Below are 23,834 nucleotides of genomic sequence, written 5' to 3' on the forward strand. Positions count from 1 at the left end.
ATGTGCACATGTGTGTGTGTTGCTTCAAGCTACTTTTATCTACAATATCCTGAAATATTCAGGTATCATCTGCAAATAAAGAAACTTTAGCATGTCATTTTCACTTCGCATAGGATTATTAGAACAGAAGCCTAAATAGTAATCGGGTTGTCTTCATCTTATAAGATCTGGATATAAATAGTATGCAGATAGCAGTTGCACACTTTCAGGTGGAGCACTATCTGAAATGTTGCTGATTTAAAGATGACTATGAAGAAAAAAAACACAAATATAATGTGTTCACTTTGCATTTCTGTACTCTTTTATGTGAAATGTTACTGCAACCTTTTTTGGACACAGTACATGGTAAGGACATTTTTTGCTGCAATCAAACAGAAAACCTGACATGATTGCTTTCATGAAGGAACTTGAGCAAAGAAAAGGATGAAGGGAAATATGATGGAGAAAGTATTTAGGAATCTAAATGCGCTTGGAGTAATATTAATAATAATTTATTTTTCTTCTGCAACGGCATCAAGGGACAAACAAATCTTGAAGTGCCAATCTTCAGCAAGCAAAAATGACAAATAATCATAAACAACAATAAGAATATTAATCAAAATAATGTACACCCAATAAACACAATGCCCTGCTTTTAAGGGAAAATACACTTCAAAAGGTGGTAGATTTCAGTAGCCTCTTAAAACCAGTCCAAATTCCGCAGACCAGTGCTGACCAGTAACACGAGTCCAGTTTTAGTCCAGTCAATAACCATAGTGGGCCTCAATTTTGTGTGCATGTGTGTCTTCTTCATGACATCTTATAAAGCAGAGTCTATTAGGCAGCCAAGCAGGAGACGGTTTGTCAGGATGCCCCTAGAACTGGAGGGATACAGTTTCTTAGTAAACCCTGCCTGTGTTTGTAGTGGTGTAAATGCAAAATCCCTCCGCACACTCAGGTAGTATTGTTCATAAAACAGGCCATACAGGTGAGGGCTCACACAGTCCAAAATCACCCAGTAATAAAAGTCTCTTCACTTCAGAATGTTAGAAAAACAAAACATATAATAACCATAATAATATATGAACAACAACACAATAGCTAGATCATTTAGGAAATGCCACAGAGGCTTTAGTTTGGGAATGCTACTCCATAACTTTTATATATTCAAAAATAATAATAAAAGAACAAAAAAAAATAAATCAAATGTTTAGTTAGAAATAATAATAAAAAAAAACTAAGGGGGAATTTTTTGAAAATTCAATTAAATCAGTAACGACAAACAAAATAAGCGCAAAGAGATGAGCAGAGATGGAGATGTAGGAGGAATTTTACTCATGTAGAAGCTCCTGAAGGCAATTTGGGGACTTGAAGATCTCAGGGACCTCGCTGTCCAGTTTGCAAATGACCTTGTAGATGGCCTTCTTCCAGGAAGGGTCCACGTCTTTGCCGGCCACGATGGCATTAAAGAACTCCCGCAATGTAATCTCAGCGACCTCCAGGAAGCGATCAGGGACCTTAGTGGACAAAGAGAAGAAAGGAATATTTGCATTTAGTTTTTGGGGTGATTTATTTTCTCAAGTTGCCTGCAGCTTCTCTCAGGTTTGCATCCGGCTTGCCCAGCATTTAGCTCAATCCATCTTTCCCTGAACTTCAACCAACATTTTTATCTTTGTCAACGAACAGCATTCTCATAGTAAGATGCTGCCACCGCCATTTAGGACAAAAAGGCCAGTTTTAGTGTAATCTGATTAGAGCGCCTTCGTTAGAAAGTTTACATATGTTGTGGAAAGTCTTAAATGGGATTGGAAAACACACATCTCCATTAAGGCCAACCGATGTTTCTGGTTGTAATACAGCAAAATGTGAAAACATTATAGAGTTGTAAATACTTTTGCACGCCATTGTGAATTGAATATCTTCTAGGGTGGTGTTCTTGATATCTTCCCTGTGAATGTAAAACCATAAATCTCCTCTGTGTACTTCCTTAAAATGCGAGTGAGGCGGCAGCCTGAGAAAAAAGCAACTTCTTGTGTATACTCAGGATCATCACGCTTCTCACTCCCCGCCCCCTCTACAGCAACATGGCACATGTGACATGTTTATGGCTCTCGCTGCAAATCTGTGACCAACTGAGAGAGCGGAGTCGACTTGAAGAGCGACAGAGAGGTGCTGGCGAAAGAGGAAGTACTAAATGCTCTGGGAACGGGGAGACACGCCGCCTCTTTAGTGTCCCTGACAGCAGCGCTCACCGACACCGTGGAGATGATTAGTCTGGCAAAGATCTGTGACACCTTCCCCCAAGCCAACACTCTGTCACACACGCACACACACCCATGCACACGCACCTATGCAGGCGTGAGCACACACACCAGCGCACACACCTTCTTGTGCCAAGGAGATGACACATCCTGTATGGTGACACACACACTTTAGCTACCCTGGTGTATTTGGCTCTTTCCTCGACTCAGAGCTCAGGGCGATGCAGCCTTCAGGGGTCACCTGCTTGGATAGTGCTGACTATCTCCCTGCCCGCTTCTCTTGATACACACGCAGACACATATTGTCCCACACACACACACACACACACACACACACACACACACACACACACACACACACACACACACACACACACACACACACACACACACACACACACACACACATGAATATATAGATACAGCAGCAGCTAGTCTAAACGCCTGACAGTGCGCGCTCCTCTCCTAGTGTCCTGCAGATACTCATCAGGAGTGTCAGGACACAGCAAGGTTAGTGGACACACATGATGAACACACACATGCAGGGTTTATTCACACTCTTAGACACACATGGGACAGCCCACCCACCCCCTCTAGGGGTGATGAATGGCGTGTGGTGTGTATGTTATTCTGTGGAAGTGAAAAGGTGAGTCATGAATAAGGAGCTTGGATGCTATAACCCAATTCCCCAAATATTGAATCCCCCTGTCCAGAGGAGTGGAAGAGGATATGATTCATTGTTTGGGCTGTTTGTAGCTTCCGAAATACTGGCACAATAACCCTGGCACGAGGGCAAGGTAATGCGTGTGGCACAGCATGTTTGTGCAATTGCCTGCGCACGCTGTTCCCCATAGACTCCGCTGACTGGCCAAAGGAGCGCAGCACCCTGGCCGCTGGATGCAGGCAGTGCTGCATTACTAAGAATATTCCTGCATGGAATTTCTCCTGACGTTTTGACTATAAAAGGACAGCAAAACGCTGACTGCAAGGAGAAAGCAATGTCAAGGAGAAAAGGGTATTGGTATTTCAGATCCTCTTGACTGCGAGAGGGGGAGGGAGGGAGCGATGGTGAAGGAAGGAGGGGCAGAGAAGAGTCTAAGGAGAGAGTGTGGAACAACAGAACAGAGAGTTATTCCTGTCCCACAAGCCTTTGTTTTGCCACTACATGTGAGGCGCATATGAGTGAACTGCCTCCTGACCACCAGTGAGCCCTAACTGTTTGCACCCCCACCCTTTTACCAGACTCTCCTCTTGTCTCCATCCTTCTCTGTAGGGTCAGCTGTTGGGCCTTTGTTCCACAGGCATTGTGGGGGATTATCCAGTGTGGCTGTTCATTTGCTCTGCTGTCCAGTAAATGGGGCCAATCGCGTGGCTCACAATCCTTCATACATATTTCATGGGGCTTTTTAACAACTTCTCAGCAGAGCCCAAAATTAAAACACAGATGCACGAGGAGGGAAGGCAATAAAGGACGGAAAGTTTTTTGTGGAGTTTGCAGCAGCACTTGGAAAAGGCAAACAAAGTGAGTGAGGCATAGTCCTCTAACACAAAAATAATAAAAAAACATTTCTGGTGCATTTACAGCCTCACATGTGGATATACATTGAGTCTTTTTTTGTGTGTCTCCCCCTCTGCGCTGCAAGAAGGACTTCATTTTCTATTAAGTGTGAAAATGACAACGAATACAGGAAAGATTTCTTTTCAGCCCAGCAGGTTTTAAATCTTCTTGTGGTTTAGTTAACTGGGGTATTTGAATTAGATGCACTGAAACACACCTTGCGTCCATCTGAAACCTGCAGCATGAACAGTGGTTCATTGAAGGATTGGAATGAACCACTGTTGTTTGGGACAACCATCATATGGACTTCTGTCCCTCTGTCCTGTTTATAAAATAAAAGCAGTGATTTTCATATGAAAGGAGCCAGATTATGTCCATAACAGAAAATTACCAGATGAATATAGACTCAATATTTAGTGTGAAAAAACACAAAGGACACAAGTGACAGGATGTTCAAAAACACAGCTCTTTGAAAGCTGATATTTATGCAGTTATTACCTTGTGTAACTTTATATGAAAAAAAGAAGACAAGGACGAAGGGCTGATGAAAGAATCCACAAAGGTGATAAATCTGTGCCTTCCTAACCCCTCACATTGTGCTCTGTGTTGGATAAATACCAATCAAGAGGGACGGACCGAAGCAAGACAGAAAAAAGAAAAGAGAGTCTGATAGCAATGAGGCAGTTAATCACTCCTTTACACTGTCTCCAGTCGGCCCAACAACTCTCCCCCATTCTCTCCATCTCTCCCTCTTGTGACAGGTTGCTTTCAGACAGAAGGATAAGCTCTTTTTCAGAGAGAGGGAATCGGATTTCCTGCTTTTTGATGAGATAATAAAATATGACGGAGGACAAAGGGAGCCTGTGGATGGCTTGCTGGGAGCCATTCACTCCAGGAGCAGCAGCTCCTGTCTTAAGACTGCTTAGACAAACGTTTAAAAAGGTAGCCAGAGGCCCCAAAGCCTTCAAATTCAGGCTACTGTTACACACCAAGTGTGTGTGTGTATCTGTGTTTCGTTAAAGCCTGAGAAATCTCCTTCTCTCTGGGTGACTCAGGGTTGGCTGTTTGTTTGACCAGCGTGTTTCTCCCCTTTGCTTTTGGGAACTGTCAGGAGATGTATTGCACCTTCTATTTGCACAGTGTTAGCCAAACAAGACAAGACCCTGGAAGATAAGGCTGTGTGTATGTGTGCGTGCACAAGAGAGGGTGTTTGCTAGCAAGCTGTTGCCTTGAAGGATGAAATGCAGGGACACAACATAAGCCCCATGCTACAGCCAGGTTAATTCCTAACTCCAACTAAGCCTGGGAATATCAGCACTTCCCATGTTTTCCATACCCTATGTTTAGATATGTGTGGCAGGAACATTTTCGAATGATGGTATCCAAGGTTGCCGTGTTGCAAGAAGATTCAATAGTTCACAAAAGAAGCATAGTTGAACATCTCTGCATCCTTTTTTTGTCAAGCCAGAGTTTTCCAAAACCTCCAACACACTTTGGTACGTACAAGCCCATGTACCTCACGTATCTGCCCCAATCAATAATCTACAAAGGCCTTGATAAGCCCGTGGCCCACACTGTCACTTTATGCAAACACAACCCATGTCCCCTCTCTTGCTACCCCTCACCATGCTTGTCCCCTGGCCCCTTAGCACTGATAACACTGTGCCATGGCTGAAACGTCAAACAGCCACAAAAGTAGGAAGAGGGAAGTAGGAATGGTTCCTGAAATTAATTCACTCTTAATTTATTGATTGACATTCTTCATCTTCAGAGCCTTCTGTATTGCCATGATACAATTCATCTCCTCAAGACTATCTCTTGTGAGGTCTGCGCTTCAGAGACTGTTGGGACGGGAAAAGGGCCTCAAAGCTGAGCAAACATCAGCCACCCTCACTCCACTGATAGCCTTGAGAATGTAGAGCCTTGAGGGGCTGCCGTTGTGTGTATATGTGTATGTGGATTTGTATCTAGTAGAAAGCTTGGTGTGTTTTTGTGTGCAGAAGCATTAGCGTCACATGGTAGTCTTCTCAAGGTGCACTTCCAAGAGAGAGTCAAGGACAGGACAGGGTCAAAGACACTGAAGTTGTTCTCCGTTGTGCCTGGACTTCCACCCTTAGACACATACTAGTTGAACATGTATTTGGTATCTCTTTGACATCCATTTTCTTTTCTGCTGCACCCTGAGTTCGACAAAACAAGGTCATGTTAAAATCAAGAAATTTTATGTAATCTTTTGCGATTTTCCACAATAAAAAGCTAAAAGTAGCACATAAATTGTACTGAGACCACATCTTTGCCTGCTTTGCATTTAGGGAATAAAGTAGTTGTCCATTCTTCTTTGCAATATATCAAACTCAATTGGATTGGGTAGACATTGCCTATGGACCTCAAATTTTAAGCCTTGTCAAGTTCTGGACTTTGACTGGGCCAATTTGTTTTCTTCCACTTCCCAATTACAAGTCCTTTGGTTTGATGTAACACCTAAAATCACAATAAAACAAACTGAAAATGTTGTTTTATCGTGTGTAAAAGTTCACGCATACAGGAACTACATCAAAATCAATAAAGCTACAGTTTTTGTCTGAATCTATGATTTCAGAAGAAACTGAATTTAAACCTTTTTTAGAGACTAAGAAATTCACCGCCTCATATTATACGGTGTCCCCAGCTGAGACACAACAATCTAAATGATAGAGGGGAGACGGGGGTCACTGAGTGCTGGGCCTCTGAGGTCAGGAAGTCAACCAAGCTTTGAGAGACTGAGAGCGCAGGAGGCAGCAGGGAAAGAAAGGAGTGAGGGAGTCTGGAAGATAGGAGCAGGACATCTGGAGAGGAGGAGAACAGGCGAAGGAGGGTGGGTGGGTTTGGGAACAACAAAAGATGGGAGATAAGGAGCTGGACCGCAGAAGAGAGCTTGGAAGATGGATGGATTGATTGATGGGTAGAGGGAGGGAGAGAAAATGTGAGGGTAAGTGAAAGATGGAAATGGCAGGGGAAGAAAGGATAAATAATAAACTGCAGATTGGATTGAAGGAAAGGGAGTTTGGCACCAGCAGGGGGAGGGAGAGGGGCGTATGAAGGGGTGGGGGGTGTCTTGACACATCTGCAGCTCTGATGCACGCCCTGGTCATTTTTGGCATGCGTCCCTTTGCCACGCTTCATTAGTCTGACACACACACGGACGGAGACCAAAATGGTCCAGAAATAATGACATAATCAGCAGCTGTGCCACAGAGAGCAGACTGCCCTGCACAAGGTGACCAGGGACAGAAGGAGGAGGGGAAGACGGACAGAGGAAGAGGAGGAGGTGGGCTGAAATCTAGCACTAGCAAAATGCCATGAGATGAGGTGTGTGTGAGCAGGTGTGGAAAAGGAGTGAAAACATCATATAAGTCTAAATGTTTAAGTGTCTCTTTACAACTCATTTTGCCCCAGGTGCCACTCACACCACTCTGGTCATTTAATCACATCTGATTGTGTGAATCAACAGAACACAATGAGGAAAGGATCTGTCAGAAAACATATGTAATTTTGGATATTTACTGTGGAGGTTGATTCAAGATTAATTGTTGATTCATTTTATTCTATTACCAACTTAATATAGATTTGTCCCGAAAGGTAAATGAGGAATAAGGCTGTTTTTGTGATGATTTTCATCTATTGATTTTTAGAGGTGAGGCACATTATTGGACTTTTTCATTAGATTGATAAGTCAACTAATACTTTAGATGCTTTTGTTATAACTTATATGATAATGACTTTTTGAAGGAATGGTGCATTGGGTGTTAAGGTTTTAAAAGTGTCAAATTTCCCTTTGACAAAATCTGGGAATGCTCTCATTCGAGATTGACCAGATTTTGATTTAGATTTTAAACAAGAAATGTTTAAATGGAGTTCAAATTCCTTAAAAATATTTAAAAAGACTTGTCAACTTAATCTTAAAAGGAATAATATCAATAATAGAAAAATTATTCAATCTGACAGATATCTTTACTTCCTTTTTTTTTTGCTTTCAAACACTTAGGGCACCCCTTACTGATTTAAGATGTTTCATCCTTCAGCTCATCATTTTTGTAATATCTATAAATATTAACATTTGTTGCTTTGCTTAATCTTACATACAAAACTCCAGACTTCCAAATTTTCCAAAACTGTGTATAAACAGGTTACAGGTATTGTCTAAATCCTCTAACTCCTTGCAATTTGTCCAAACATGCATTCATTGTTAATGCATGTTCTGCTTAACTTAGAGATAAATGAGAGGGAATGAAAGCGAGTGAGATTGTAGTCAGGAAGAGGCAGAAGAAGATGAGAGGAGAGGTGTTTGTGCTTGCTGTGGAAATAAACCCACTGGCAAGGCATACTGTATTTGTTCGTATTTTTGGCAGGTCTGAACCTAAATCTATACCGCCAGCTTTGTTTTTTATCTTTCCACTTCTTTCGTCTACCTTTTTGTCTTCACTCGCTCTTCAAAGAGAACCCTAAAGCTGTTCGGTGGAGGAGCCACACCTGTGTAAAAGCGCGCGTTTGTAGGTACTTATGTATCTTTCAAGATGTTTGAATCTGCGTCTTTTGCTTTTGCATCAGAGTGAAACGCCTGCGACCTTTTCACCTCAAACTCCCTGAGGTCAAATGCTGGTCAAAGACACACTCCAAACACATGAACACACACACCCACATAAACGTACCCAAACACACACACAAGTTATGGTCTATGTGGTGTGAAAATCACAAAAAAAATGCCTAGGAATGAAGGAGTGGAACAGCAGGAGGAGGAGGAGGAGAAAACAGACATTAGTTTCTCTGGGTGGAGAACAAATGGAGCCCCGAGAGGGACGTGAAGAGGAGGAACGAGGGGAAAGAAGGGGGAAGGAGAGGTGAAGCACACAATGCTATGGGGCAAGGCAGTTGGACAGACAGCATCTGCTCTCAGCTCTCTGTGGCTCTGGGAAAGGCTGGAGAGACAAGGAGGGCAAAAGGAAGGCGGGAGGAAAAGTAGGAAGACGGGAAGGGAAGACACAGGACAGAGGAAGTGACGGTGTAAAATCTTACTTTTTCTTTCTTGTTTTTTTTTTCAGGGATTGTGCAGGGTGCCTACAAAGTTTGGAATTTAATTTCACTATTTTTAAGCTCTAGATAAGTATAAAACAAAAAAGATACGAGTCATCTTTTCTTTCTTTCCTGCCGTTTCCTACTTTTGTTCTTCCTTTTCCCATTCTTCGTTTTTCCTTGTCATACCTAACTTCCATGCTTTGTACTCTCCTTGTGTCCACCTCCATTTCTTTCTTGTTCTGCCTTTATTTGTTTTTCTCGAATAACCTTCCTTTCCCCTTCCTCATTTATTCATTTAATTCTCGTTCATAAAACGACCATAAATGACAGAAAACTCTGTAAACCCGAATTGAGGAAAGTTCAGCAATTTTACATGAAAAATGTTAAGAAACCCTAAAAATGTCCAGAAAAAAGTACATTTCAAAATACAGCAGTGACAGACGGAAGGATGCACAAAAGACAACGGGAGACAAAAGGAGTGACACGTCTTTGCAGTAATAGAAAGAACAGCTGATAAGAGAGGACACATGATCCCAGAGCGCAGAAGAAGGCTTCTCACCACTTTTCACGGTGCCTCCCTTTCGCATAGAGATCATATGGACTTCCTCTTTAAACGCCAAGATGTGTGTGTGTCTGCTGTGGGAGGAGCAGCAGCTGACAGAGAAAACTTGGCCTGGTCTGTCTTATGGAAATCTGAGAGTTTCCCAGAGACATCATAAAGAGACCTCACCTCTCTTCTGTGTCTCTAACCCATTACTGGGTCACACACATTCCTGTTTTATGAAAGGCAATGTGTCTGTTGTCATTGAGTTGGGGGGGTTCAAAGACAAGGACGGCAAAGAAAAGGACACTAAGTGAGAATTTTCACTTGAGTCCTTACATGAAAGCAGCGCTTGCTCAAAGTCAAGGCTTTGGGAGGCCGGGCATGTTGTCGGAGGACTTTGATGACAACTGACGGAGTGAATGTGAAGCGAAGAAGAAAGAGAAGAAAAGAGAGGATCAGGGGAGGAAGAGGGGGTCGCTGAGAAAAGAGGAAAGTAGAGCTGGGGTCTAGGTAATTAACGGCAAGCTCTTTAATTACTGCTGGTGTTCATTGTGCCAGAAGGAATGTGACAATTATGCCATTAAAACTTCCTAATGGAGGGGAGAAAAGTGAGGGAGGCAACAACAGAAGACATGCAAAGAAAAAGGAGGATGAAAGGAGGAAGGGAACAGAAGGAAGAGAGGAGGGATATGAAAAGGGGGGGAAAGGGGAAACAATCACGACAAAAGAGAAGCTGGGAGGGAGATGGGGAGCGTATTAGGCCAGCACAGTGACAGAGCAGATTAGCATCAAACAAGAAAGGCCACGGACGTGTGTGTGTAAGTGTGTGTGTGTGTGTTTGCGATCAGAGAAACAGAGGACATATTCATTCCAAAGACGCCACCAAGGTGGATGGAACTTTGATGATGCAGAGTCTGGCAAAGGGAAAACTCTGCGTGTGTGTGTGTGTGTGTTTGCTTGCTGAATCTGCGTAGGCTCCTGTTTCAAGTGGTGGTGCAGGCAGGTAGGGGAGGAAGAAGAGCAGGAGGAGGAGGAGGAGAAAGGGGAGAGATCCACGGAAAACGGCCTCGGAGGCATCCTGATACACATGCAGTACATTTCCATCTCCACATTACCTCTATGACTCACACACACACATAAGACGGGAAACATAACGAGTGTGTCCGCGCTCATGTGTAGCGCACGTAAACACACTGTTCCCCACACAAACATAAAAAAAAGCACGCACACAACCCACGCACTCGCAAACACACACGCAAACAACACCCACACACACACGCACACACACCAAAAAGCCAAACACTTACACAAAGAGTCTTAGCGCTCACCAAGGCGGTCGGTTCATCAGGGGGGGTTAGAAATTTGCATGGCTGGGCAAATTTTCCTTGTGCTAAACTCTAATCAGCTCCTGTATCTTTCAGACACCTGCCCAGCGTGCAAAAAAAAAAAAAAAACTTAATATGCAAAACTCCTTCCCACCCTCCTCCACTGAGGCAGCTCCTCGGCCAACAGAAGACTTATTCACCTGGCCTCGCTAACTCTTTCCCACCCTGCCTGTCTTCTTGCAAATTTTTACATTTATGTATGCAAATCAGCTGTTCCCCTTAAGCCTGTTTCAACAGTAACTTCCTGGTGCCCGGCGAAGAATGAAAGACTTGTTTAAAGGTATCGTAGGAAAATTAGTAAGAGGGAACAAGATGTCTCCTCTGTTTGAGCGGATGTGTTGCAAACTTGATCCCTACAGGTGGACACATCCACATTTTCTAAAGTTTGTTCAGGTGAAATGCAATCATTAGTTCCAGTAGGATGAACATTTTCCAACATAATTTCACATTTTCATGTTCAAGCTCATGTGCAGGTTTGTATGGCTGCAATGTAAAAATGCAAAAAATATAACGTTGCCATAACAGTTTATGTCTTGATTCATATTGAAATGTTTTCAATTGTTTTAAAAGTCATCTTGAAAGACGTTAAACCCCAACTGGCCAAAATATAAACATACCAACAAGATGTTTGGATAATTAATAATCATTAATTCAGTTTGTAACATAGTGCAATTCACTTTCAGAAAGTCAACGAAGCCATCCATCGCCTTTACATTTATGTTGCCCACTATATTTATTAGTACTTATAATGAAGATGTATGTTTTATTATAGTAGCCTAATCTCACACTGAAAAGCTTTTGGTGGTGATCTCACAATTAACTTTGTGCTTCTTTTGCCTCCCTTGCTTTCATCCTCCCCAGACATGGTGGCAAAATAGCCTTTTGCCAGCGTCCAGCTTTGTTCCAGTTGTTTTAAACTTTTAAATGATTTTTCTGACTGTAGATGTGTCAGTTTCTTGACCTAAAAACCTCAAGATACACATCTGCCTTAAATGAAATGCCCTTTTCATTTTAAAAAGTGTCTGACAGAAAAGGGAGTGTCTCATAATATTTATAACCCAGTAAAAGTTGTGGGTGCCACAAATTAATGCAGATCATTTTTCGAAAAGCTATTTTAATATGTTTTGCCAGAGTAATAAATGTGGAGGCTGCTGTTTTCTGATGTTGGTTGTTGTTGGAAGAACAGACTAAAACCTTGTTTCCCTGCTGATGTGAAACTATTTTAGCAGCCAGGTTGAAACATTAACAATTAAACAAGTAAACTTAATGTTTGTGAGCCATTGGAGTCTCAAAAAGATTTGAGAATAATTTGAAAGTGAATCCTATAAACACTGGATATCAGTTATTTGAGCTAAAGCAGACCTTACTTAGAAAAAATAAATAAATAAAAAAAAATATGTTGAAAATGTGTCTTTTGTCCCAGCCAATCAAAGATAAATGTCAGGCTTACTTAGCTATTTTTATCAATCCCAACCACTTTTTAACCACGTCCTTTTCCTTTTTTTGTTTTTAATTTTTCAACCACAGTTTCACATCAATTAGAGGGAAAACATATTTCTCTATGTCTATTCATTAAATTTTTTATAGGAACAGACTGTGACAAAAAGGAGCCTTAAATGCCCAAATCAGTGATGTCACACTTGAAATAAGTCCTTAAGATGGGTTTTTATTTTGTTAAAAACTTCTAATATGTAGATATTTATCCTGTTTTCTAAGGCACATAGAATAGTATGAAATACTTTATATTTTAGCAGTTTCATTTTAGTCAAACTCAGAGGAGACAGACTCTAACTTACTGTCTGTTAAATTTATATCCATTTCTTACTGATTTCTGCACTTATTAGGGCCCTGCCTAAATAGAAGAAATCTTGCTTTGCCCTGATGTGCTTCCAGTTGATTGAGACCTCATATATACAAGTGCTTCTGTCTGCCAGAGTCTTTCAAAGCCTCCCTTAAGAGGTTTGAAGATGGATGTGGGGGAGAGTGTGTGTTTGTGTGAGTGTTTGGGTGCACACAGAGCAGCCCCAGTGGACAAATAATGATGGAGAGAGACAGAAGGAAACACAGGGAAAGAAAGCGAAGCCCTTTAAATGTGAGAGCTTGCAAAACTCCCACTGCTCGCAAGGGCACTTCGCTCCTGCACGTCATCTCTTTTCCCTCTTCTCTCCTTCCATTCCCCCCATCGGCTTCCCCCCTTTCCCCTTCTCCCTTCATCGGTCTCTCTTTTGTCTCCGAGCTCTCACCCTCCGTCCCCTATCTATCCATCTCCCTTGTCCCCCACTCCCCCTCTTTCTTTCCCCTTCCTCTAGCTAAAACAGTAGGACGCTTAACCTTGATAACAGTGAGATTTTTCCCCCCTCAAAGTGACACACACACTCTCTCACCCACACACACACCGGAGAAGTGCTTTGCCAGCATGCCAGGCCGGTCCAAGGGACGGCTGTACCCTTCGAGGTGAACAGGACACCGGGAAATGCAGCAACAACAAAACACTCACACACACACGCATACACACACACAGGCAGCTCGCTCCAGGTCTTTCTTAACACCAAGTCCTTTAAAGCTCTTTTGTGAGCTGACATTGAGAGGAACTCTGTCCATCTTTAAACATTTCGCACGCACAAAGAGATGTCGGCAAAAGGAGAAGTGAGAAAAAAAAATGGAACATATTAAAGGTGAAGCTACCTGCTAGGAATTTATGACAATCAACGGAAAGCAGTGGACGGTCACACTGATGCTCGTAGGCAAATGAGGACAGGGAAGTACCGTGTAGTTTTTCAAAATATTAAAACATCCCCACACAGAGAGGTAGTGTAAGCTAATAACCGTCGAGAGGAAACTGCTGAAGACGAAAAAGTGAAATAAGCAAGGTGTTTGTGCATTTCTTCCTCATCAGAAGAAACTTCCTCAAACAGGTTTAAACAAGACTGAAAACAAATGTGACATTTTATTGGTTAGAATATTTTTAGCCAAAGGCGCTCAAATATTCCTCTGCCTTTCCAGTACATGACGTCAACATACAAAGTATTGATTGCCCTGAAACTTTACCACATCTTGTCACATTACAGCCACAAATTTTGAGATATGTTATTGGGCTTTGATGTGACAGACTATGGAAGAAAAACTATTTTTAAAAAATCTGGGAAGTGTAGTTTATATTTTCTCTCACTGATATAATACAGATTTTTTGTGCATTATTCTTTCCAAAGTAGCTAAAGTTGAGTCTGTTTAGAAGGTGAATGTTTGTTAACAGCAAATTTCAAGGCACAGATTTTCATCCTGCTGGAAGGCAAACCTCTGTAGTCTCTTTTTAGGTTTTCTTTTAGCCCCTTCCATCTCCATATTATTTCTGACCAGCCTCACTGAGAAGCATCCCTGCAGGATGATGCTGTGACTACCATGATTCACAGTGGGGATTGTGTATGGGGAATGTGTGCAGTGTTTGTCCTACGTAGCAATATGCATTCAGGACAGTAATTTTAATCTCAGTCTCATTGTGCCCTCTACAAATGGGAGTCAGGCATACAGCTTTTTTCTTGCCACTTTTCCACAAAGATTGGATTTGTAGAATGTACAGGTAAGATTTGTTCTGTCAACAGATTCTTCCACCTGAGCTGTCTAAGTTCTAAGCTGACCCAAAGTTACCTCTTTGTCTTGATTGCTTCTCTGATTATTGCTCTCATTTCCCACCCTGCCAGTTTAAGTGATGGTCATATCATGGCAGCTCCTTGATCTTCATGATCATGTTTGTTCACAACTATTCTCTGGCAATCCTCACAGAGAAGCAGAATTTATACTGAGATTAAATCATGTGGGTTTTCTGTTATACGCTTCTGTTATAGTCCAATACGCTTTATGTTGCTGTCAAATAAAACGCCTCTAAAATAAGCAACTGTGTGTGTAATATGACAAAAGCTTAGGGGTTTGAATAATTCTGTATCAGACTTGAACTCTGCATAAAAAGCAGATCCAGAGTCATCGAGGATACAGTGAGAATGTATCAGAATACATATTGGAATAAGCATCCGATGAAATTTCAGTTTTCTCTCTCAGCTCCTCCTTTCACCGAGCCTTTCGCTGCAGTCTACGTCAAGACACTGAAACATTTACCTCAAAGTCGTTGGCTTTGTTGTAGTGCATGTTGAGGGCTCGGAAGAGCTCGCAGTCCCGGCTGACGCTCAGCTCCTCGGCTCCAGTGACACCGTCGTTGATGGCCTGCCGGGCAAATTTCTCCATCTGGATGTAGTAGAACTCCCTGAAGTTGCTGAACCACTTGATCAGCTGGGAGGTGATGCAGCGGTTAAACTGGAAGAAAAGACAGAGGAGGAATGGAGAGGTCAGCAGAAGACAAGGCCAATGTGTCAGTGTACTTCTTATATACAGCTTTTTGACATGAATCTGAATGAATCCTTTTTTATGCCAGGTAGCTGAGCCGTGAGGTAAGGTGGGAGGAAGCTGGGAGAGATAAAAGAGGAGCGGAAGAGAAAACAGGTTGCAGAGTGAGGGACGATGATAGAGATATTAAGTAAGACAGCAAAGCGAGGAGGTTGGCGAGGGAAGAAAAGAATAAACGCCAGAGAGAGAGTATGTGTGTGGTTCGTCTTCCCCGCTGGGAGCAGACCTCCCCCCTATCATAACCCTGCGAGTGGAGGGAGAGGTGGTGGAGAGGGGGTGAGACCGCAAACACATAATTGACCAGAAAAACGATTAAGTCATCATCTGAAGCGCCCTGGCCCACAGGGGGGCTCAAACATGTACTTAACCCCGCTCACCAATTACACCCTGTTCCTCCTCCCCTCACCGCACCTCCCGTGCAGGGAGAAACGGAAACGAAGGAAAAAAAAAAGAGCAAAAATAAGAAGACAGAGGCGACAAGCGCTGCCGAGGAGGCAATGGCTATTTGATCTAGTGCTGCTCGGGTGAATTCAATAGGGTGAGGTAAACCTATTAGGAGCCTCAGCTGGTCCTGGCTCCTTTTCATCATGACCTCAAAGGGAAAACAACTCTGTCTAAAAATCTAGACAGCCAGTAATAATATTATGTGCTTTGGGTTCTTGTTTCACTTTCCAAACATGCTAAAATTAAGTGAAATTTCTACCTTGCAGACATCATTTATACATCATTCATACTCCCCTCTGCTCTTTCTGCAGCAGAAAGAAAGGGAGACTAAATGCTGCTAAATGCTGAGCACACTGCTCGCTGGGGGGGCAGAGTGGTTTTGACATGGAGATTAGACTCTGACTGTTGTTCGACAACACTGACATAAACACTCGTCATGATCTGGGACGGCAGTACAGCACAGTCAAACTCATGAAGACTGTAGGGAACGTTGATAAATAGGAGGTACGTTTCTTCGATGGTGGTCTTTTCTGAAATGATCTGAAGTGATTGCAAATGAGATAATGGTGGACCGGAGAAGAACAAGTCTGTTTGTTTGGCTGGAGTTTGGGTGGGTGTGCATGGGGAGGAAGTGTTGGGAAGGTGGCTGTCCTAAAGTGCAGGGTGAGCATAAATAGGAGAAAGAGAGGGCGGGGTTGGGATGGGTGCAGGTCAGCACCACCGGACAATAGCGCGTCGCTCGTGGTGGTAACGGCGGCAGAGTTTGTAAAGGATGAGGGGAGGATAAGGGGGTTGGAACGTGAGCAGTCAGCAAGCCAGGGTCATGACATCTGAGCATCAAACAAACAAAGTACTGACACTTACAAATACCTTGGCAGTGCAGAGTTATTCTTAAATACATGGCTCTCACTGTGGCAGACAGTCAGAGTGTGACAGCAGAGCCGAGACGCTGAAACATCTTTTGTGTTGTGTGCAACATTGACCGTCGCTGCATTTGAAACTCTTTATCCATGAACGTGTGCTTACATACACACCTGAGCAATGCACAGTGAGATTATGGACTGTGAAAGTTCCTATCACTCATGTTGGGAGACCTTTAGTGTCACTGCAGCAGAGTGACTCAATGCATTTGTCACTTTGGAAAAAATTACTTTATTATGCTGACAGCTTGAGAGAAGATGTATTGCGGCCGGTGCTGGTTGGAACCGCTGGTAAATGCTGGTGAATATGCTAAACTGCACTGCAGCCATGCTAACTGCCCATCTTACACTCAGGGATTAAATTTTGGCAGGTTCCCCTTACAGCTTCCAGCGGTCTTGGTTCATTAAGTTGCTGTAGGGGGCACCGAAACCCCCCCTGATACCAGCTAAGGACGGGTGTGTTCGCTGTAAAAGGAGGGAATCGGTTCAAAGGAGCACATCACTGCAGCTCCTTAATCAGAGCTGGCAGGGGTCAGGCAGCACAGACATGAGGCACAGTGAGGAAAGTGTGTGCGCTGAATCTGATACAATGTGTTTAAACATACAAGTGTGTGTGCGGGTGTGCGCACTTGGCTATGAGGTAGAGCAGAGAGAGACAGTGAAAGCGTGTTTCTCACACTCACACTCAAGAGCCTGTGAAAGGTCAGTGCTTAGTGCTAACAGCATAAGATAGAAAGTGGCATGCACACACACTCACATGCATATGTTCTGCAGATGCTGAAGTCTAAAATAGACAAAAAAAAAAAAAACTGAGATATCTCATGTCTAAACTGTAGTCGCCTGCAGAAAGTGCTCAGGTGTACATACATCTCATTATCGGGTTTGGTAAAATTGGTCAGGTGTTTTCCTTTTTGCTGTGGTTTTTGGCTGAAAGGTGTTTGAACAGAAAGCAAACACTTTCTCAACAGTGGAGCAGAAAACAGACAGATGACCTCAGAGTGCTCGGCTATATCCAAAACGACCAGAGAGGAGGATAGAAAGACACAGAAGCCTGCCCGGGCCTCCCTCTCTGTCTCTCCCTCTGTCATATAAATCCCCTCACAGCCATCAAGGCTTTCCAACGTTTCCTGTTTTTGCAGGAGTGAATTGTGGGAGATAATCTGGGGCTGTCTATTGGCTGACTGCACACAAAACATAGCCCTGGAAAGCGGGCTTTTGTCACTGCTACTGCTGCTGTGACTCAAAATCCAGCCACTGGCTTTTCTTTCCAGGCCTCGGCCCCGCCGAGGTGCACATACCATGCCACAACATCAGCGAAAAAAGAGAAAAGGGAAGGAGTGACACAGAAAATACAAAACCCCTCCTGACATTCGCTGCAACATGGCACATAACTGACGTAAACACAGAAGCTGAGTAGAAATGCTACTAACGTAACGGCCAATGATTCCATGAGCAGCAGATCGAACACTGACAAATAAAATTTTGATTTTTGTTTTCTTTCTTTATCAAGTAGCTATGCACCAATAAATTGATTGATATCCCATTGATAAAATCTAATTGGTGATCAGCAGATTGAACTCTGAAAAGGGATATTTTTTTTTTACCCCAATTCCCACCATGTTTAAATGTGTCAACCAACACTTTGTACTTTTGTCTCTTTTTTAGTTTAATAAAAAACAGTTATGCATCAAAGGAGACATTTTTATAAATCCTTTATTTTCTATTAAATTTCCAAACTTTATCAGAGAACCTGAAACAAATTTTTACTCTGCCACATCAAAAAGTCCTGACAAAACAAACAAACATTGTTTGGCATAAAAAAAAACCTACCATCCAACAACAACAAAAAAAAAAAAAAAAAAAAAACATGTTTTTAAAAACATGCTAACAAAGCATTGTTAGATGATTTATTAAACTGACTAAATTATTTTGAACTGATCTACTGGCTCTTGCTCTAAAACCCTGTCTATCTAAATAAAGATATGTTATAAATCCACTTGGATTATATAAGCTATCATTCATGACACCAACAAGGGTATCAAGTAAAATCTGTCAAAACATTTCAGAAACACTTAGAGGGGAAAAAACAGTGTCTTAAAATGAGCTTCTTCGAGATGAACATCAGCTCCAGGGCCTCCCAGGTCCAGATTTAATTAGACAAGACCTGATTAACCTTAAAAGACTGTTGTTTGAAGACAAGCTCTTGCTGAGACACTGTGCTGGCTGAATTTAATTTGATAGTCCCATTCCCATACACTAATTTAAAACCAGTCTATTGTCACTTACAGAGAACAAAAACAAACTATGTGGCACTTAATCCCTTAAATATCTTGACCTTCTTTAGAGTTCTATTCATGACGAGGCCACCTTCATGGGAAACCCTAATGAGTTAGGCAAAGCTGAAATTTAATCTCACTTCTTATTCCAAAAATGTCAAATATTAGTTAGATGGTATTATGGTATTGATTATTAAAAGAGGGGGCATGAGCACTGAACGTTGCTTTTGATAAAAGCAACTATTTTGTTGCCTCTTATTTTCAAAGTTGTCCAATAAAATCCTGTAAAGACTGATATGAGTTCAGAGTCATGGTTCTTCGTGATGGCATACATGAGGGGGCAGCTGGTAGGAAAGGAAGCCTTTATCTTCTGATTTGAATAAGATGGCCTGGATCTGTCACAGTATTTATCCCAATCATGGTCCAGGAGCACACACATACACACACGCACGCAAACACACACAAACAATCAACACCACAAACTCACCACACATGATACAAGAGCTATTGTGTTGTTTTTCTTGTTTTCCTGTGCAGCTTACATATTGTGCTTTGTTTTCCAAATTTTCCGTCATTAAACTCCCAGCGGGGCCAATATGCATCCTTGCCATGTCTCTAAACCAGCTCTTTGCTCTACGCCCCTCCCTTTTTATCAAACCATCCTCCATACACCTGCTCTGAGAGCCACCATCTCCCGCTCCATTCTCCTCTCTGCCCCCTCTGTCCCTCCATTACTCATCCTTCGCGTCACCTCTGGAGAACTCAGTAGCTCTCCTTTTCCGTTTTGCAGACCTATTCAACTTCCTCTTTTATCATCTTTTGCATGAACACCTAAGGTAGCGAGTGAAAATCCACCCTTTCCAAGCAAGACAGGTATACATTGTTTGTTGTAACTGAGACTGGAACATCGCAATTTCCAACCAACTTCCCTTTTTTGACTCAGGTGCAAAAAAATAATATAAGGAAGAAGTTGAACAAAGACGAAGCAACAGTTACAGTATATGTGAATGTGTGCTTCCATTTATGCAGTGCGTTGCAAAAGTTTTCATATCCCTTAACATTTTTCATCCTTTTTTCACATCACTGTCACACACCTCTATATTTTTATTTAGATTTTATGTGACAAACCAACAAAAAAGCACTTAACTATAAATTGTTATATTCCTCTTTACATTGATACCATCTAAAAAAAATCCAGTGAAACTAAGTGGATTCAAAAATAACTGTTCAGTGTAGCATGACCAGAATCCCAAACCTAAATTAGAGGTGAACCAAGACGGGAGAACTGTATGTTGTGAATGCTGAGAAGACAGGCAAAAAGCAATGTTGGGGAAACAGCAAACATGAGGAAGAAGTTACTCTGGTCAGATGAGAGTAAAAATTTGATTTGTGTGGTCAACTAACACAACACCCTAAAAACCTCATCAACACGGCGAAACATGGTTGTGGCGGTATCATGATGTTGGAATGTTTTTATTTAGTAGGGAAGATGTCAGCTAGGCAAATAGATAGCCAATGTAATCCAGGAATAAAACCTGTGAGATTCTAACCATAAAACTTGAACTACCATGGAAAGGTTTAGATCAAATAATAATTATGTTAGAATGGCCCAGTCAAAGTTCAGACCTCAATCTAAACAAGAACTGGTTCAGATTCAATCTGACTGACATTGAGATATTTTGCAAAGATGAATGGGCATCTTGTGTATGTCTATTACTGCATTAAGGTTATAAGGTATCGAAAGGCAGTGTTTATGAACTACACCAAAGCAAAATAAAACAAATAGGTACAAGACCACAGAAGCAGTTGGAACAGAAAGAAAAGGTTAAAAGCTATCTGAGACTCACCTTGACGTCAGAGAAAAACATCTTCAGCATGTTAGAGCTCGGGTAGCGGGTGTAGAAAAACATGAGTTTGGCCTTCTTCAGATGATTAGGGGAGAGGCCCTCCTGGATCTGAAAACAGCTGCTGTTAAGAATATTAACAACTGTTTGGAGGCCAAGAACCTTTGGTATATCAAGCAAACATAGGTATATTACAAATACTGTTGTATTTGCTAATGACTCAGTGTAAGTTTGAAATGTACATTTGGATGAAGGGTAACCAAATTTTCTCATGAGTGTGAATGTAGAGCTGCTGGAAGGGGTGAGCTGAAGACGGTGCACTGAAGCAAAACCATTTGCTTGACATTAGCATCGTCTGTATCAGGTGTGAGAGCTTCACGGTAAATAAAGCAGTACAGCCTGTGCTTTTACATAAGGAGCCTCATTTCACTGTCAAAGCAACTAAGCGCCTTTGCCTACACCCTGCGTAAAACTCCTCCCAAAAAAAGGAGGAAGAAAAAAGGAGACATTTGCATATCACAGACAAAGACAGCAGTTAACGCCAGTGGCGGGCAAGAAGGCCTAATGGCTTGGCGATAACACATGCCAAGCCTGAACATGACTGTCTGCTGCTGGCCACATCAGCTACGAAATAAGGTCTAAGAGATCCCAAACACTGTTCCAGGCAGTATGAAAAACATTCTCGCATTCACATATTCAAATAGAGGCCTTGCCTTCCTAATGGATCCCCTGGATTGAACAGCGGAAAGGATGGAGATAGGCTGTTGGGGGCACCTTGAGGGATAGCATGGTTCCAGCCTTCAATTACATTCCCCCTCCTCCTCCCTCTGCTCCACCCCTGGCCCCCAAGCCTCTCAGTTGCTGCCAAACCCTTGGAGGAGCAAAAGAAAAGAAGGAGGAGAAGAAGAGAGGCACTGAGGCTTTGGACTCGGCCAGCGATGGGAAGAGTGGAACACATCTGCGCCACTAAATGGCCCAAGCCATTTCCATGGTGAATTAACGGCCGTATAATACATCTGATAATTTCAGTCTGGAGGATAAGACTATGAAAAGGGAATGGGGGTGGGGCTGGGGGTGCATGTTCAAACCTCAAACTGGTTTAAGAAGTCAAATCAAGTTGGGGAGGTGACTTAAAACGACACAGAACGAGCAACATAAAGTTTATACGTTTACACCTGAGTGGCTTTCTGACGTACAGAGTGGGCTGTCACTATTAAACTCAGTCAAGTGTCCAGATGTAGCTGTAGCTCTAGAGTGGGAAGAAGGCATCAGCTGCTAGATTGGATTGCCCTTGGCCTTTGGGCTACAGAGCAGAGCCAGCAAATCCTGAAACACGCTGGGCTCTGGCTCCTTAAAGACCCCGTCTACTTTGTCTGATTCAAGGGACTGGGGGACAGAAAGTAGCGAGGGTCTTATGGGGGAAACCCTGGCAGGCTGGAGTTACTCAGTAAGGCCTGGCCAAAAGAGCAGCACTTCACTTTCCACACCACACCATCTGCTCCGACCAGGGAGGATACAATGAATTCTCAGACAGGAAGAAAGAAAGAAAAAGAGAACTTGTTCTTAAAGCGTAGGTGTGCTTAAATTCAGACTAATTTGTTTATGCTTTTTCAATTAGGAATAGACACACTTCCCTTTATCGGGCATTGAAATTTAACTTCCTCAGCCTTCAGCTCAATATCATCTCCCTTCAGCTACCAATTAAAAAGCCTCATACTTCCTGATTAGACATTTTCATTCCCAATTCACTCACAGCTTGCAAATGTAATTGTGATTGGACTTCAGGGTGGTGTGCGAGGCCATTATTTTGTCATGATGGTACGCTCACACCAGCTGGCCCACTGTTTGCCTGCCACATCTGACAAGATATCATCATTCTCACATCACTTCCCTAAAGCCCAAAGTCATGAGGGGGGGAAAAAGCTGCTACACTTCCTAATTCCAGGTGTAAGGACAAGAAAATTTGGAGTCGAACTCAGAACAAATGTGATAAGTGATAGCGGCCATCTGCTCCAAAATGCTGGTGAACTTGAACGGACCTCGCTAAATGTCTGGCAAGCTGTCATTTTTTTGTCTCACTAAAAATGTCAAACTTTTCAGTGAAATATTCATTAGGCGAATCAAAAACAAAACCGGACAAAATGTGGACATGTTATCCTTCTCCCTTTCATTTAGGGTGATACATCTGTTACTGCCCTGAATTTATAAATGCTACCATGAAAGCCACAGCATCTGGTATATGCGCTTATTGTTTGATTATTTTCTACTTTCTCTTAGTCAATGCATGTCTCTCTCCCTTTTTTCCTTTTCATCCCTCCATCGGGAGCACGTAGAAGCAAAGGATTATGGATCTCTGGAAAGCGTTCACCCTTGGGTCAGAAGACAAGACAAGGCGAGGTAATGAAAGATAAACAGCTCGCTGCAAACACCTGTTAACGTCCGCTTCAAAGAAAAGACGGAGAGGTGGGAGGGGGGAATTTGCAGGGAGTGAAAACAAAAAAAGAAGTATTTGGCTGCCAAGCAACAGCCGAAGGGCCCCCCGGGCTGTTGACAGATCTTTATGAAATGAAAAAAAAGAGAAAAGAAACGACAATGATTGTGGGCTTTTACAACAGCGATGGATGATAAGAGGAACACAAGAGAAAACACAAGCAATCATAAATATACATCTTTACCCCAAGTCCTCAGGCAAACCTTTTGTGACACACACACACACACACACACACACACACGCACGCATAGCATACACACACACAAAAAAGACTAAACATTCAGGTGCACAAAAAGGGAAAAACGAGATGTTCACTTAACTAATATATCCAACAAGGAAGAAGCTGTAGGATTAATTTCTTAAGCCTACGATGAATGTTAATGACTGGAAGACAAAGCTCTTTTTGGGCAGCCGGTGTGAGACAAATCAAACTTTTATAAGGGTTAGGGGGTGTTGAATGCTAAGGTACTAAGGAGATATAAGGGTAACAGAGAAGGGACTGAACATTACTGTTTAAACTATTAGCCCTGTGTCTACAGGGGATTCAATTTGAGCCTCCCATAGGGGGAAAGCCTCTTTATCCACAGGGCAGCATCAGGGCAAACTAGGGTTAAACTATATGCTATGCTATACAACATCCTCGCGTGCCAAGTTTCAGAATGTTGTCTCCCTCCTTTAATATTAT

General features: G+C 42.5%; 1 protein-coding gene across 1 annotated transcript in view; it reads right to left on the bottom strand.

The window, feature by feature from the left end:
* Window positions 1-273: 273 nt before the first annotated feature.
* Window positions 274-23,834, bottom strand: part of LOC129351155 (prospero homeobox protein 1-like) — a 28,921-nt gene continuing 5,360 nt past the window's right edge. The window contains exons 3-5 of the mRNA XM_055019983.1: window positions 20,662-20,769; window positions 14,890-15,084; window positions 274-1,496 (exon numbers count right to left, since the gene is read on the bottom strand). Of these exons, the coding sequence (XP_054875958.1) occupies window positions 1,311-1,496; window positions 14,890-15,084; window positions 20,662-20,769 (489 nt within the window). The 3' untranslated portion in view covers window positions 274-1,310. The remainder of the gene's footprint in view (window positions 1,497-14,889; window positions 15,085-20,661; window positions 20,770-23,834) is intronic.

Source organism: Poeciliopsis prolifica, unplaced genomic scaffold (genome assembly GCF_027474105.1).
Source record: "Poeciliopsis prolifica strain line A6 unplaced genomic scaffold, Auburn_PproV2 SCAFFOLD065, whole genome shotgun sequence".
Classification (NCBI taxonomy): Eukaryota; Metazoa; Chordata; class Actinopteri; order Cyprinodontiformes; family Poeciliidae; genus Poeciliopsis; species Poeciliopsis prolifica.